General features: G+C 39.6%; 1 protein-coding gene across 3 annotated transcripts in view; it reads right to left on the bottom strand.

Annotated features, from left to right (window-relative positions):
- LOC105468047 (beta-1,4-galactosyltransferase 6) overlaps window positions 1–17757 on the bottom strand; it is a 64621-nt gene that overhangs the window by 11164 nt on the left and 35700 nt on the right. For all 3 annotated transcript variants that reach the window (XM_011717991.2, XM_011717982.3, XM_071085503.1), the window contains 2 exons: window positions 14041–14165; window positions 7007–7123 (listed from right to left, as the gene is read on the bottom strand). In XM_011717991.2, the coding sequence (XP_011716293.1) occupies window positions 7007–7123; window positions 14041–14165 (242 nt within the window). The remainder of the gene's footprint in view (window positions 1–7006; window positions 7124–14040; window positions 14166–17757) is intronic.

Genomic DNA, 17757 nt, shown 5'->3' with positions numbered 1-17757 from the left:
CTCAACTCTGCTCCATTAAGTTCAGGGCCTCAGCTGGAAGACTAAAGGCTGGGCAGCTGGACACGTTGGAAGGCTTGACTAGGGGCAGAAGGATCCACTTCCAAGGTGACTCACTCGCGTGGCTGTGAGATGGTGCTGGCAAGCTGGCTCTTCTCCACAGGGCTGCTTGGGCATCCATATGACAGGGCAGCAGCCTTCCCCAACAGCAACTGATCCAAGAGATCAAGGCGGAAGCAGCAACATCTTTTATGACCTAGCCTCAAAAGCCATGTACTGTCCCTCCCACAGTACGCGGCTCCCCGTGCAAAGCAGTCCTTATTCGCTGTGGGAAGACTACACCGGGTCTGATTACAAGGAGGCAAAGACCCCTGGGGGCCACCTTAGAGGGTGGTTACTTCCATGACACACTGGTACTCTTAGATAGATTCTTTTATTTTCTTAGCTTTGGTTCTATTTGGGGGAGTTATTTTATCTTCCAGCCATTCTATTGAAAGTTTTGTTTTAGTTATTTTCATTTTTTCAATAACTTTCTTATTCTCTGATTATTCTTCATGATATACTATTTCTGTTCCATAGATTATCTTTCCTTCCCTCATTATAGATCCTGATGGTGAGATTTTGTTCTTTTTCAAGATTTCCTCTGCTTCCTCCATTATCTGTATTTTCTACACTTCCTTTTTGGCTTGCATTTGTCTCCTCCTGTGGAGGATTTCTTCAGATATCTGGGGATCCTTGACTTGCCCAATCATGTTGGAGAATAAGGCACTCAACAGGTGAGGGTGAAATGGGAAAAGTTCCCTTATGCCCCTCGCAGGGTATACGATGGGGGTGTGGCTCGCTTTTTCAGTGCCCTGCTACTCAAACCTCTAGGGGAAACAGGGAGACGGGCAGGTTGTGGGGCTCTGAGCCCACGGCAGTGTCTGGGGGTGAATGTTTACAGCTGAAGCTTCGGTGGGCCTGTGTTACATACAGGATGTTCTTTCAGTTTAGCCGTCCATAGGTGGCTTGTGTTTATCAGCTCAGTTACACTCTCTGCCTTATCACAAGGACAGAGGGCTTCCTGTATCCCATATCTTGCCTTGGTGTACTGGAAGGATCAGACCACGTGGGCGCTTGGAGAATGAGTGCAAGGTTTTATTGAGTGGAAGTAGCTCTCAGCAGATGAATGGGGAGCCAGAGGGAGATGGAGCAGGAAGGTGGTTTTCCCCTGGAGTTGGGCTGCTCAGAGGCCGGGCTCTCCTCCAACAGCCCTGGTCAAACTTGGTGTTGTTCCACCAGTCGATGGCCTGCCGGCGTCTGCCGGTGTGGTATGCTCTTCCGCTGGTGTGTTCCTCTCAACATCCACCTGCTTGTGTCTCTTCCTGCCAGGATCTCGGGGGCTTTTATAGGATGGGGGCATGATAGGCCAGGGTGGTCTTGGGAAATGCAACAATTGGGCATGAAAACAGAAATGCTTGTCCTCACCTAGGTCCACGGGACAGGCCCAGCAGTGAAGCCTTCACCAGGGACCCACCCTTCTCTACCAAGCACTTCCCTGCCCACCTCCCGTATCAAGAGGAATACATATGCAAGTATTACTGCAAACCACTCTTGACCCATATAAGCACAGACACACACACATCCCTGAACCAAACTGAAACAACAAACAAAAGTAGGCACGGCTCAGGAAGCAGCAATGCCTTTCTTTATTCAGGACAAAAACGCTGGCATCATGTTTGACTTTTCTCCATCACTCAGGCTACATACCCAATTCTTCGGCAACTCATACCACTTTAAAACCCAAGGTGGCGGAAACCCAACCACTGCTCACCACCTCCTCCACGACCACAGCTGCCCAAATGGTAACCATCTCCTACCCGGACAACTGCTAAAGCTGTCTGATGCTCTCCTTGCGTTAGCCATATCCCTCTACAGCTATTATTCTTAACACAGTAGCCAGAGTCATTTTGTAAACTTAGATTAAGTTGCTCCTCTACTTAAGACATTCCAGAAGGCAGTGGAGGGTTTTAAGTGGAGGAGAGACTTACATTAGGTCAGTATACATTAATACAAAACTACCACCTACCACATACATCTCAATGTGAAATATGAGGTAACAATACCAAAAGTGGTACAAGCTGGCATGGAGAACTGGTCTTCAAGTGTTACCAGACTTTCTTTAGGTTTCTAAAACATCACTTTATCCAGTGTCTTCTGAAGGTTCTACATAAAGGAATGACTTAATCTACCTGACACAGGGTAATCCAAGCCCTCACCCTGCACTTCCTTATTTGCTTCTCTGATTTCCTCCCCAGAATGTTCCTCAGCTGATGCTCTGGCAACACCGACCTCTTTGCTCAAACACACCAAGTATTCTCCTGCCTTCTCCAGAGTGCACAGCCTCTACATCAGCATGGCGTTCTCCTCTACATCATTTCAGGATGCTCTGATCTCACCTCCCCAGAGAGGTCTTCCCCAAATGCTCTGCAAAAAAGAGCACCTCTACCCGCCCTTACCACCCTCTGCCCTGAGTGCCATGGAGACACTGCACAATGATTTACTACAGCCCGTCCTTCTGGGCCAGCAAAAGAAGGGACCTTGTCTGGTTTGTTCACTGCCATATTCCTTTTGTTGAATGAATGAAACTGGGCTGCAGGGAGCTGATAAAGTGACAGGCTGGCCTTTTCCTTTAGAGACCTTCAAATATCAGATTTGGACTCTTTTTCCTGGAGATAATTTATTTCTCTAGCGAAGACACCACTACGTCCTGCCACAGCTTGAGGGGTGGGGGGATTCACACCGGGCTGTTGGCTTCAAAAGGCCAGACAGGGAAGGCCTGGGGTCCCTAAGATCAGCATGCAGACTTACTCAATCCCCCTGGTTTCAGGCCCTACCACACAGCTGCGTCAGCACTCTCAGGAGCTTCCTGCTACACTTTTTCCACAGGATCAACTGGAAAAAGTTGCTACAAGATACAACAGAGTAATCACCTGGCAGTACAAGTAAAGATGAGCAACTGGGAATGTGGCTGTTTTGTAGTCAAACTTTTAAACAATCTCCTTACTTTAGCACAGTGCTTCAGCCTACCTTCAGTGACAGCACTGAGACAGAGGTGTGTCCAGCAAATTGAGTCTAGTCTTGTCACATCACCCTCTACAAGCACGTGGGTTTGCACATCCTCTGTTCTGCTAGGCATCAGCACTCCATCTGCTTCCTGACTTAACAGAAACGTGTGAAAATCTCTCACCCACGACTTTCTGTCCTTGAGGTTTAATAACTTTTCAAAAGTTTTTTTTCTTTCACTCTCATTTTAGGAGTTTGGAAAGAAGTAGTGAACCCATGTCCATCCTCCATATTTAACTAGAATTCCTGAGCTGCTCTTCAGTTGCTTAGCACTCCCCGGGTACCTGTCTAGCAGAAAAATTACTTTTCTATTTCAAATATGGTGAAGATGTTTCTACCTCAAAACCTCACTCCATCAAATACACGGTCCTGAATTGATACTGATCAAGCCTGAGACTCAGACTTAAAAGGTTTGAAAATAAAAACGCAGACCTTAGTTGCCTTGCAAAGATTGCTCCATCACATACACCAAAAAACCAGTCAACTCTCAGAATAATATGCCTTTAAAAACAGAGACAGGCCACAGTGACTCATGCTTGTAGTCCCAGCACTTTGGGAGGCTGAGGCAGGTGGATCATGAGGTCAGGAGATCCAGACCATCCTGGCAACATGGAGAAACCCTCTCTCTACTAAAAATACAAAAATTTGCTGGGTGTGGTGGCACATGCCTATAGTCCCAGTTACTTGGGAGGCTGAGGCATGAGAATCACTTGAACCCAGGAGGTAGAGGTCGCAGTGAGCCAAGATCGCGCCACTGCACTTCAGCCTGGCAACAGAGCGAGGCTCCGTCTTAAAACAAACAAACAAGCAAACAAACCACAGAGACAGCTCTCTCCCCTCTCAATACATTATGCGGAATTGAAGTTTACACAAAGGAAACCAGCACTTTCCTAGATCAGTAAAACTGATGTACAAATCTACAACCACAGCTACCATGAAAGCAGATAAAAATTTTCACTTGTTAGGTAAAAAAAGTCACATTTCACGGTATAGACTATTACATTAAAAAGTACATAAGGCACAAAACTTAAAGGATGATTTACACACACAGAAGTATGGTATGTTATATTTAATACCAAGCATTTCCATGGAGAAAAAGCAGAGGTAAAAAGCTAAGAGTGAGAAACTAAAAAAAAAAAAAAAAAAAAAGGCAGATTTAGAATAAAGGAACTGGAGACACTATAACCATCTTAGGAATAAAAAATTTGAGTATTTTCCAAAAATTAGCCGGACATGATGGTGAGTGCCTGTAATCCCAGCTACTCGGGAGGCTAAGGCAGGAGAATCACTTGCACCTGGGAGGCAGAGGTTGCAGTGAGCCAAGACTGCGCTATTGCACTCCAGCCTGGGCGACAGAGGGAGACTCCATCTTAAAAACAAAAATTTTTTTGAGTATTTTTCTACCAAAAGAAAAGATAAAATTATCTAATAATACAAGCCAGGTAACTTTGTCTATCATTTATACTGTTACTTATCTATTGAAAACTAAGGAAATAAAGCCTAGCGGACTTTTTAGTAGAAACTGACAAGCAGAGTCAATGGAACGCAGAGACCAGAAACAGACCTGCATACATATGACATGTATATGTTAAGTGATTTTCAACAAAGGTGCTAAAGCAATTCAATGGTAAAAACAGTCTTTTCAACAAGTGGTGATGAAACAACTACATGAAACTTCACTCTTAGCTCATATCATATCTAAAGATTAACTCAATGATTAGCCTAAGTGTAAGCTTAAAACTATTAAGCTTCTGGAAGAATGAGAAAATCATAGAGAACAATTTCTCAAATATAATACAAAAAGCACATGCTATAAAAACAAAAATCAATAAATTGGACTTCCATCAAAATTTAAAACTTGCTTTTCAAAAGAGTCAAAAAAATAAAAAGGCAAGCCATAGACTACAAGATATTTGCAAAACGTATGTCTTACAAAAGACTTGTATTTAAAATATATAAAGAATTCTTACAACTCAGTAAAACAAAGACAACTCAATTGAACAATGAGCAAAAGAGCTGAACAGAAATTTCACCGAAGAAGGCCTATGGGTAGCAAATAAGTGAATGAAAAGATGATTGACATTAGTAATCAGGGAAATAAGATACTACCACAGACCCACTAAAATGGCTAAGATTAAAAAGACTGACCATACCAAGTGCTGGCAATGATGTGAAGCAATTGGAAAGGTCAATATACATTAACAGAAAATTACCATCTATCACATACACTTAAATGTGAAATATGAGGTGACAATACCAAAGTGATATAAGCTGGCATGGAGAACTGGTCTTCAGGTGTTATCAGATCTTTTTTAGGTTTCCAAAACATCACTCTGTCCATGTTTAGAAATAATGTAGAAAATTACATTCTTTCTTTTTTTTTTTTAATTTTTTGAGACAGAGTCTCGCTCTGCCGCCCAGGCTGAAGTGCAGTGGTGTAATCTTGGCTCACTGCCAACTCCACCTCCTGGGTTCAAGCAATTTCCTGCCTCAGTCTCCCAAGTAGCTGAGATTACAGGTGCCCATCATCATGCCTGGCTAATTTTTGTATTTTTAGTAGAGATGAGGTTTCACCATCTTGGCCAAGCTGTTCTTGAACTCCTGACTTTGTGATCCACCTGCCTCGGCCTCCCAAAGTGCTGGGATTATAGGCATAAGCCACCACACCAGGCCAAATTCTTTCTTTATATATATACTTTATAGCCTTTAAACAAAGACTACAAAAAGTAAGTCAGGGTCATTTCAACTATTTGAATTAACTATGTTAAAGAATTATGATGCTTTCAGCTTTGATAGCCTCTGTTCAGAAACAAAAGGAATAAGCTTTTTTTGACAATATTTTAAAATTCCATTCTCCACCTGGTTATCTCTTTTAAAGAATCATAGAATCTCAAATTTGGAAGGGATCTTGGGCATCACATCGTTTAGTCTTCCATGTAATGTACGCTTTTTTTTTTTTTTTTTGATCTGTCAGCTCACTGGATGCATATTTACTTACCAACTGTAGAGCTGGGTCTATATCCTACAACAGAAACAGTCAAGGTTCCTCTACCAAGAAAGATGATTTTGAAAATGAAAAACTGAAAACAGGACAGAAAATGTTTAATGTATACTACTTTTTGTTTTTAGGTTTAATAACTGGCTCTCATTTAGGTGTCTCTGATTACCTAACAAAGTTAATCCAATATTGATTTTCAGGGATAGCCAGCAACTACCCCACAGTACAAAGAAATCCTCAATCGCGAATAACCTATGCTTTGCTATTGAGTTAAAAAAAGAAAAAAAAACTTTCCTTCCTTTTCTGTAGTTGAATTCAGGAGTCATAAACTGAAATGTTTTTTCAAATCAAACACTGCAAATATAGCTGAGGTAACTGTAGGGTGCTTCGGTATAATTCAGAAAAGAACTTTGAGTTGCACCAGTTATGAGTCCAGATGTCTGTACATGAGTCTAAATGCTGCCAAGTAGCCTAAATTAGAAAATAAGCAGTTTCTCAATTAAATGAAACTTTACAGAGGTTTTCAAAAATAAAGATCATAAGCCTAATAATGAAAACATCAAAAGGAATAATACTACACGTCAAAGACACATTTAATCCTGTAAGGTAAGTATCAGCTGTATAGCTATTTTAAAAACCACAGATTGACAATCCAATATTTAGAATGTCATTAAAATACAACGAGGCTATCATACTAAAGTGAAACATGATTGCTAATTAACTCATTTGACCAAATTACTATTATAAGAAATATATAGGCCCAATCCAAAATGTAATTTCACCCAAGCATAAAACAAAGAATTTGACTTACCTTATTAATCCTAAACTACTAACATGTTTAATCTAACCATATCTAAGAGTTTAGACTCTAGTATACTTAGTGACCACTGTGAAAAGTATTCTCACCTGTTCAATGACATAAAAGGCAAATTCCAGCCGCTGCTTCTGGAGCATTGGAATCAAATGTAAGAAAAAGATTGGAAGATGTTCATGGCGATTACGGAAGGGAATAAGAACTGCCACCTTTAAAACAAAATAGCCATGTATGTAAATAAATACAGTAGCACATCCTAGAGGTCAGTATAAAAATTAATCCTTGAAAACTGCTCATGGTTTTAAAGCCACGCCCTTATAAATTTTCTCATCAGAGATACAGCATTAAGCAAACACGGAAAAAGTCCTTGCTGCATACATCTTTATAAAGCTGAGAGGTAGAAGAGGCTCTGAAGGTTTTTCTAAGGATTGTGGTCTTTAACCTGTGAACACCACGAGAAATTGTGGGAGGATTTTGAAAGAGTGATAAATCAGATGTGGTGACTGCAAAGACTACTTTGGTGGCAGTATGGAGAGCAGACTGGAGAAGATGAAAAAGTTGGTTAGGCAATTAATACAACTGTTGAGAAAAGAGGTCACGGTAGCTTAAACTAAGAGGAGGATAAAGGAGAAGAGAAGTACATGGGTTTTCAACACATCTAAGAGGTAAGCTAGCAGGATTTGGCTATCAACTGGGCATGAAAAGTAAGGGAGGGGAATGTATCGTAAGAGTAACTTCTTGGTTTTAGAGTAGATCCTAAATAATAACTTTCTGGATTTTGAATTGAATTTAAAAGACATTTCACTTGAATATCTACTGTCTTACACATGGTTTCTCTGTCCTAGAGATATTTTCAGAAATATAATAGAAACCAAAATCTTCAAACATGGGGTTCCAGCCATAGCATACAAAAAAACCTCACTCATACATGATATTGCCCCAAAATACACATGAAGTTTGATAATATAATATTTTTCATTTAATCAAAATGTAGAATTAAGTTTTTGATACATTTTTAAAATGTATTTCAGTGGTAGGATAATATTCAGTTTAAAATGAAGTTGGCAACAATCCATAACAAGAAAAGATGATGTAAGCAGCACAGAAATTTGTCCTTTATCAATCAAAGAAATTTGTTCTCACCCAAAAAGTAAAAGAAAAAACACGTACATAGAAATGAAAATAGTTCTAGTATAATCTTTCTTCTAATATGAAATAAAAAACCTAATGTAATTCTCAAACCCAACACTTAAAAACACCATCTATATAAAATGTTTTAATGTAATACAGGAATAAATGAATAATCATCAATCATCACTAATTCAAATCCTCCATTTCTTGGATCCAAACTTTGTCATACAATCTATATCTCCTTACAATTTAGATTTTGTCTTTGAAAAACCTCAGTGTTTTCTAAATTACTTTTCTCAGCAACTTCCTAGCTGAGCTAGCTTTATTATTATAGTGAATTTTCTAATAAAACTGAAATTAAAGCAAGTTTTCCACAGATCATAAATTCCAAATCATTAGATTTTCAAAAAAAGACAACAGTGAAAGTATATCTAACCAAAATACCTCTGTGTCACTCTATAATCTGGATTTTTAAAATATACAATCTAAACTGGTTGTAACAGAATATTGTGAAAGAACATTAAATCTATGATTTACTAAAATTTTATCTATACCAAATAAAGTTTATTAATAAATGAATAAATGCAAATAATTGAGAATGCCTAAGTTGTGCACCTAATCCTTTTAAAATCAGGACCTGATATTAGACATCATCAAACGAAAATAATACTTAACCATGTATTTTACATTACCAGGATCATAGATGGCAGAAATTTTTAAATTATTCAAACATTTTCATTTATAAAGAGAACAAAAAATGATTTAGCAAAATTGAAGATGTCTAAACTACAAACTCCACCATTCATTTTCCCCTAATGCTGATGGGATAGCAAAAAAAAAAAAAAAGAGAGAGACAATGGCTGCTATGAGGCTGACGTTTTCATGATTATATTAATTACGGCATATCTGTCTGGCAAATGGTACGAACTAAAGAGGTCTGGTGCCCTTGCCAGCCCAACTTTGGGTTCCACTCCCATTTAAAGGTCTCTCTTGGCTCAGGAGCCTGAGGACCACAAGGCTACCCCAGCAACACCTGCCCAACACACCCAAGACCTCCTTCCTGCCCCTGCACAATGGCTGCCAACTGTACTGGAACTATATACTGAGGCGAGACTTACTGCTGGGCTTCAGTGCCAATGGCTGGCATATTCAAGGAATTCCCAAATCAAAACAACTGCCAACCCAGCTCAGGGGTTTGCTTTTAGGATAGGAAAGTGCTATGAAAAGTAAAAGGAATAAAAGGGGTTAAGATGGTGAGTACATATCCCACTACTGACCTTATCTAAAGCATATCCATGTGATAACACATAGCTTCATAAGTCAAGCCTGCCCTTCTTGATTTGGAAGTTGGCCACGAGTTGGCCACCTATGACATAATGTCAATGAGCTGTAAAAGCAGTTAACGCCAATTATAGATATTTGAGGGAAGAAATTATTAAATGGCTACAGAGGCCCGATTAAAGACACTGCATATTAATTAAAGACGATTAGACTGAGTGATGAGCTGAACATATAAGGATAAATAAAAGGTAAAGTTCTAGCTCCCAATACAATAACCTCTTCAATGAAGTATTTAAATATCAAGAGGTTTTTTTTTTAAAAAATCTTATAAGGAAACTGAGACGGTAATGAAAGAAAGAAATCACCAGTGTCTTGGCAAATTCAAATAAGCTAACCCACTGTGCTAACAGCAAACAGACGTCCAAATTTTAATGAGAGGGTTATTAAAGATTGTGAATATGTGATAAATCTAAAGCAAAGCTTTTATTAAAGTAAAGCTAAACAATATCTTAAAAATTCATCTGGCACATCAGTTCTTGTGTTTGTGGAAGAATGTCCTGCATAGTTTACAATTTTTTGTCTAGAAAATATCTCATTGTTCTGTGATCATTTATTTTAAGGCTTAATAGCCTGTTTCGGGACATTCTTTCTTCTATGTGCCCTAATTTGCTGTTTGAGCCACTCTCTTGTTGATACACCTCCAGTGGAGACCGAGAACATCTGGTCATTATCTTCTGATAAAACAACACTTCATCCTCCTGAATCTCTCCTCACCACCTCTTGATCAAGCAAAATTATTCCATCCAGTTTGCTCCTACTTTAAAATCACAAATCTTGCTGAACATGTGCACCATTTTTTCCCTTGCTTATTTTCTCCTATATACACCATGAGGAGATCATCAAGAAAAATGTGTATCACATCAATTTCTCCCACCAAGTTTCTGTCCTACTTTCAAATTTTCAGCACACCACCAGCTATGGTGTCCCTAAATGACATGGCTTTAGGCTTGGGAACCTTAAGGTAAATCTAGCTATCTGCCACTGAGTAAGCAGAAGCTGGTAAACCCTCATTCTCCTTCAGTGTTTTTAGTTCCATCTTCCTACTCCTCCCAATTTTCAGTACCTACAGGAGCAATTCTCAAACTGGAGGCACTTGGTTAAACATGCAAGTTCTTGTTCCTTCCCACCAATAGAATCAGTATGTTTGATGACTGAGTTCAAGAATCTGCATTTTTTTTTTTCTTTTAGAGATGGGGTTTCATTCCATAGCCCAGGCTGGAGTACAGTGGTGTGATCACAGCTGCACCAAACTCCTGGGCTCAAATGATCCTTCTGCTTCAGTCTCCCAAAGCACTGGGATTACAGGTTTGAACTACCACACCTGGCCAAAAATCAGCATTTTTACCATATGCCTCAAGTAGTTCTGAAACAGGGAGGCCAAGACCCATCTTTGAGGTACATTGGACTACAAATGAAACTCCAGGCCTCTGAGTAGACAAGAGCATCAAGCAGCTGCCTGGTTCTTTAAGCCTGGAAGTGACAGACCAAAGTTGTTCATCAAGCCCTCCATCTGAAATCTGAATGGAAAGTCAATGTCACAGGTAAACACTTCACTTTTAATGACCTGCAAAGCATCCTCATGTTCTTTAGATATAAGCTTGCCCCATAAGCTGTCCAACCTGTGCAGAAATCTTCTACTCAAACCTGCAGCATTCAGGAATATCTAGGAATTGCTGAAATTACTACTGGTTTTTTGTTTGTTTGTTTTTTGAGACGGAGTCTCACTCTGTTGCCCAGGCTGGAGTGCAGTGGCACGATCTCAGCTCACTGCAAGCTCTGCCTCACGGGTTCAAGCAATTCTCCTGTCTCAGCCTCCCGAATAGCTGGGATTACAGGCCTGCATCACCACGCTCAGCTAATTTTTTGTATTTTTAGGAGAGACGAGGGTCTCACCAGGTTGGCCAGCTGAAATTACTCGTTTTGAAAGATCTCAGTTCTGGCCGGGCGCGGTGGCTCAAGCCTGTAATCCCAGCACTTTGGGAGGCCGAGACGGGTGGATCACGAGGTCAGGAGACCATCCTGGCTAACACAGTGAAACCCCGTCTCTACTAAAAAATACAAAAAACTAGCTGGGCGAGGTGGCGGGCGCCTGTAGTCCCAGCTACTCGGGAGGCTGAGGCAGGAGAATGGCATGAACCCGGGAGGCGGAGCTTGCAGTGAGCTGAGATCCGGTCACTGCACTCCAGCCTGGGCGACAGAGCGAGACTCCGTCTCAAAAAAAAAAAAAAAAAAGAAAGATCTCAGTTCTATTTAATTTGCCATCAACTAACTGCACTGGTATTTTTCTCATTTAAAAAAGGGGCCTCAAATATTAAGAATCAAGTTAATGACAGATGTTTAACATAAATCTAGTCATTTCTTACTTCCCTCTCTCTCTACTGTTCCAATATGAGAATGGAACATTATCAGTAAGCAGGTAGGGACGGGTAGGGGGAGAAACTGTGTAACTAAATATTTAGTGAGATGATAGTTATATAATATTTATGTGAATATAGCTCACTTCTGAATAATCTCCAAAATTCCTTTCATACCTTTAGTTGTGTAATTCTGAACTACAGACTATATTCTGAGAAGGGTTTGCTAAAAGTTGAAATAAAAGCAGCATTATCATATAGTTCCTAAATAAAATAAGTTAATTTATTTTGAGACAGTCTTGCTCTTTCACCCAGGCTAGAGCTCAGTGCTGCGATCTTGGCTTACTGCAGCCTCCACATCCCAGGTTCAAGCAAATCTCACACCTCAGCCTCCTGAGTAGCTGGGATGTGCCACCATTGTATTTTTAGTAGGGATGAGGTTTCGCCATGTTGGCCAGGCTGGTCTCAAACTCCTGGCCTCAAGTGATCTGCCCACCTCAGCCTCCCAAAGTGCTGGGATTACAGGTATGAACCTTAGATCCCTGAATTAGTTTCTTTCCAGGAACTCTTCTCAATACTGTTACCTACTGAGTCATATGTAGTTTATAGTCTACTAATATCTCTAAGTAGGAACTACTCGTGTGATACACCGGTCTCCTGGAAAATGAGAAGAAAACAAAAAAATTTAAAATCCATCTGGTATAGATCACTGGAAACGGGACAAGAAGACTTCACTTTTCCTATCCCAAACTGTTCTACTAGTATGCTACTAGTAGAGCACACCTGAGGGGTGTGCCATATCCTGTACAAACAACTATCTGAGTATCAACCTCCGTGCTATCCCACAGCCTCGGTGACTGAGTGTGCTTCTTTTTCTATTAGCACTCAATATACACCCTCAATACCCAAATGTTAAAAATAATTTATGTGCCCAGGCTATTTTTAAAAGGTGGAATGTATACAAATTGGGCCGCATTTCATATAGATACAAATGTGAGGAAAATCAATCAAGAAATATGAAGAGATTCATTTGTTAAATGAATCTGATCTGAGAAACAGTGTAAGGTAATTATAAAATAAAATGTTTTGCTAAAATTGGTACTGGAATCCATTTAAGCAGCTTCACAACTTGTTCAAGGCAATAAGAAAGCTGACCATTTATTGAATCATTTGTAACAAGGCCAAAAAGGCTTTTATTTGCCTTATAGAGTTAATTCAACAAAACTGTGTTTAGTGCTTAACTCACACAAGACAATGTGCTCTGTGTTGGGAATACAGATACAAATAATACACATCTTCAAACACAAAGAGTTCATGGTAGATGAAGTCAGAGGGTCTTTTTCATGAGTTTAACAACATATGATTTTCCTTCCTACCAGTGGGGTTTTTTCTGTGCGGGGGAGGTGAACATACAAATATTCTAGAAGTATACTAATGTTTTAAAAGAGAAAACTGAAACTGTCTCCAGATCAAATATCACAATTCTTCAGGAAATAACATTTGATTTAATCAGTTGTAGTCTTCATTGGAATTACATAAATGTTATTTCTTACTCAAACGTAATAACATTAGATGAATATGCACTTATTAACCAATTTCACAGCTTTGAGGGCAAGTCTGGTTTAAATTATGGCTTTCAATTTTTCAAAAGCAGCAGAGGCAAACCCACCCCCTTACAGTTTTTCAAACAAAACACTGAATAGAATTCTGACATACCAAAAAGACTGAAAGCTTGGGCTGTGCCTTCTGAAGCCAAGAAGAGCCCAAAGTCCAACTTTTCAAGTCCCACAGTGATCTCTGAGCAGCCTCTTTATAATCTTGGATTCTGAGAAACACAGCTTGAAGACCCCAACGCCAGACCAAACTGAAAATCAGGATATTAATATCCTCCGAGTAAGTTCTCACGATTCCAGAAATTGGTGAGGCTATGCTTGCAGGTGTCAGTAATCATTAGGGACAGCTGCAGGAGGCAGGGAACTCACAGCCTCTCTTCCAAACAGAACAGAACAACAGAAAAAATCTGTTTTCCAAGCCAAACTCAAGTCACGTATTTATTACCAGGAACTCAAAGAGAATGAACCGAGCATCTATTTTGTATCTACACAGGTGCATTTACAGTCTTCACACGTTAACACTTAAATCACATTTGAATTATAAATAGTAAACATTAAAGACAAAAATACTGATGTTTTAAATTTATCAAGACTTAAAGACATTTGTCTCTGTATTTTGAATCAAGCACATTCTTTCCTCAAATGCACAGTAACAGTCAAATTGCTTATGAAAAGAATTTACCTCACCTTCCATCTGGGTTTACAGTCTTTTGGCCTCCAATGACCCCCTGGCTCAATATCTAAATCCTTGGAGAAGAGTTGATGAATTTCATCAAAACTGACTTCACTTACATTGACACTGAGGAATCCTCCTGCAAATTAAAAATGTGAAGAATTGTTTTAATATTTTTTGCCTCAAAGATCTAGTAGAACAAATAATAATCAGCAGGGTGATGGCATAACTTAGTTGCCAGGAAAATATAGTTTATTCCTATTACCACCACAAAATTATGAATAGTACCCCCCTTTCACTTTTAGTTTCCATGATAATATATACGGTCACCCTACTATGTTTGGTAAATCAGCCAAAGAAAATCAAATTCCTTTTAAAAACCTTTTTGCTTTTGGGTAACATATTGAATAATTTAATATTCTTTGGAAAATGTTTGCATGTCATTATAACTTAACACTGCAATTTAACAACTATTCAAATATTTTAATACCATTTTTAATTTTAATATTTTCAACATAGGGGACACGATAGCACAGTACTTAATGAAATAAGCAGTCAGATTGACTGGGAACTGATTCCTAGCTTCTGTCTATTGGGAAAATTATTTAACCTCTCTGTGCCTAAGCTTCCACTTCTGTAAAAAGGACAGTAATGCCTGCCTCCCAAGGTGGTTGTATCCATTCCGAGAAATCACCTGTGTGAAGGATCATATGTAGTGTCAGGCATTAGATACAACCAACAAATGTTAGCTACTATTACTGTTACCTACTGACATTTCTTAAGAGAAGGAATTTGCAAACACAATTCAAAGCATTGATTCTGAGCACTTACCATATATCAGGCCCCTTGGCATACAAAACTGAAAAACTACTTCTGAGATATTCCTGGTCTAATAGACACTCGTTCTCCAAATTAACAAATATACGACATTACTGGAGGTGTTCTTAATAGCAGCTTTTCTAATGTATACCATTGAAACAGGAACGAATCTTGAATAGGAAACCACTTCCATTAACCCCAAAACAGAACTAAGAATCAGGAAGTCTCTATATCTCCCCCTGAATTAAAATAGCTGCATGATCACTAACATCCCTTCAAAGCAATGCTATATTCAATGATTTCACTGTTAGAGAGAACAGGATGTAAAAGGCTATTGGAGCAAAACTACAGATCATCTTTTAGCAGTTTTAATGTCATCTGTTAACTTCCAAATAGGTACAAATTGCTCTGGAGCGCCCTCCAGCCAAATTCTTCTCTCTGACCTCATCTCATAAAATACAAACCAACAAATGTTGAGGTTTCCCATTTCGAGTCTTCTGAGTTTCATGTAGCCACAATTTCACATAAAAAACACTCAGTTCCTCTCCGGAGAGCCTCTTTGCTCCTGCTATTCTATATTGTATGAGTTTTCACAATAGCCTCTCTTCCTGTCCCCACTTCATCCTAACAAGGATGCACTGTCAGTAGCCTCCACGCAGGCATGCTAGAATATTTTACATCGAAATACCTGCTTCCCAGAATAAGTTAGAAAAAGAATTGCTATCTTCTAATGCCTGCCTGTTCTACTGACAACATAAGCAGTCTTTTATAACAAAACACTCAGCCTTCAGTGTGACAAGATACGCAAACGAGCTAATCTTACAAAGGTCAGATTCATCTAAAAGAAAGAGAAACCTATGAACTTGCAGAGAAAGAGTAAGAAAGACGTTAAGATTGATCGGTCAACATAAGTACAGACTATCATGACTCAGCTGACAAAGAACGGAATCTAACATTGTAATCAAATAAAATTTACACAAATAAATCTGATACATTTAATAGTATGCATGATTGCTAAAATGATAGTAATTAGGCTAAATAATAAGCAGTTCATATAAGTAACAGAAGCTGGTATTCTTTCTGCACTGTTAAACCAAATTTTTTGTCTTTTTTCCAGCTTTATTGCTTCAACAGCTGTAATCATCATTATTGTCAGCAGTTTTCTCCAGCATCATTTGCAGTTTAATTTCCATCTCCAACGCATATGTGCTGGCAAGAGACAGGCTTTATTTCTTTCCCTCAGTAGAGACGGCTTTTTCTGTCCATCACTATCCCCATGCCTGAGGTATCCTAAGTTCACACTCCTCGGGGTTGTGCGCCGCCCCCCACCCCAACCCCGTCCACACCCCTCAGAGTCCATCAGGAGCTTTCCTATGTGCTTGTTGCCCTTTGCTCTGAAATCCTAATAATTTGCTGATGGAAGGCTAAAGATTGACCCGGTGGCATGCTACCCGTGGTAACAGCAACATCGCTATACTGGGGAGTGTGCAGGGCAGGCCTCCCAGGACAGGTATTGCCACCACTGGGAACAGCAAAAGTATGATCAGAGAAGACAGGAACAACAAACACGCATCATTGTGGGGAGTGGTATTAGGGAGAAGATCCTGTACATAGGAAGGGAAGGGAAGAGGGCATGTTATAAAAAGAGTGGCCGGGAAGAAGTACACTGCAGATAAACTCATGATGGTGTGGTTTCCAAACCGTCCTCAGGAAGGACTTCTCTCAGGGATCCTGTGGTTGGAGGAGGGAGGACTCAGGCTCCCCCAACACAGCCACTTTCATCTCTTTCACATACTCTTTTGTCCCCTTTAGGTTTCACTCAAGAAAGCCTTCCACTGCTTTAAAAACAAAACAAAAGGCTTCGGAAAACCAACTGCTATGAATGAAGCCAGAGAAGGGGGATGTCCTTCTTGCAAAGAAGGATGCCACCAACTGGGCCAGTTCCCTTTATTTCACTTGCTGAGATTTCAAGAGCAACTGAAGAGATCCACTGAACTCCATGGACAGCCAATCTTCACTCTCCTCTGTGGTTAATCTGAGATTTGTTGTTCTTAATCCCAGATGTGATCATATAAATCTGAGATTTTTAACTAGCACAAGTGGTTTCTTTTCCAGTTAGCGATTTAAAGATCAGAAAATAAATACATTGACTGAAATCCATTTACCCAGTACTGTAATCACAATCAGCAAATGTAAATTTACTGAATTTCACTATTTTGAAGGTGGTGCTGGGGTTAGAAAGGAAAGACTAGGAGAACTGAGTGTCTGAAGAGTGGAGGGGCTGCCAAGCCCCTAGAGGGTCAAGGTGAAGGACAAGGAACTCAAGTCAGCTGGAAGCTACCTTCCAGTCATGTGTGCCAAACTGCTTCTGTCATGTGTGAGGGTAGCTTAGTTGCACCATTGGTTATGTAGGACATTTACTATAATTTCCTAATGCTAAATTTGCAAGATATGCAGCAATGCTGCCCATCTGGGAAAGCCAGGCATGCATGGGCCAAAACAACAGGCTTATTGTGCTGTAGATAAGGTATCACATGACATGATTTAGGATTTTATTTTTCTATCAAAATATAATTCTTAAAATAACAAATATTCAAAACCTATGAATTACCTACATTTATATTTTTCTACCATTTCAAGTAAAATTTAAGGCATATAATCTCCAGAGAGTTGTTTGCTCTATAAATCAATAGTTTTAAATGACTGTTTCATTTTGTTTGGAGCCTATGTCTATTTTTTGGTACCTAAAACCTAATTCTGGATATGTTGGTTTTGTCTGTTTTACCCTTAGGGTTTAAATGTGCACAACTCAAAGAGCTGATGACCGTGTCAGAGAAAGACCTGAATTTCCCCTAGAAATGTCCCTTAGGGTATATTCCTCTCCAAAGCTAGAAAAGCATTTTTATGATAAG

This window comes from Macaca nemestrina, chromosome 19, assembly GCF_043159975.1.
Source record: "Macaca nemestrina isolate mMacNem1 chromosome 19, mMacNem.hap1, whole genome shotgun sequence".
Taxonomy (NCBI): Eukaryota; Metazoa; Chordata; class Mammalia; order Primates; family Cercopithecidae; genus Macaca; species Macaca nemestrina.
Note: the sequence above shows the minus strand (reverse complement) of the source record. Positions and strands in the feature narration are given on the sequence as shown.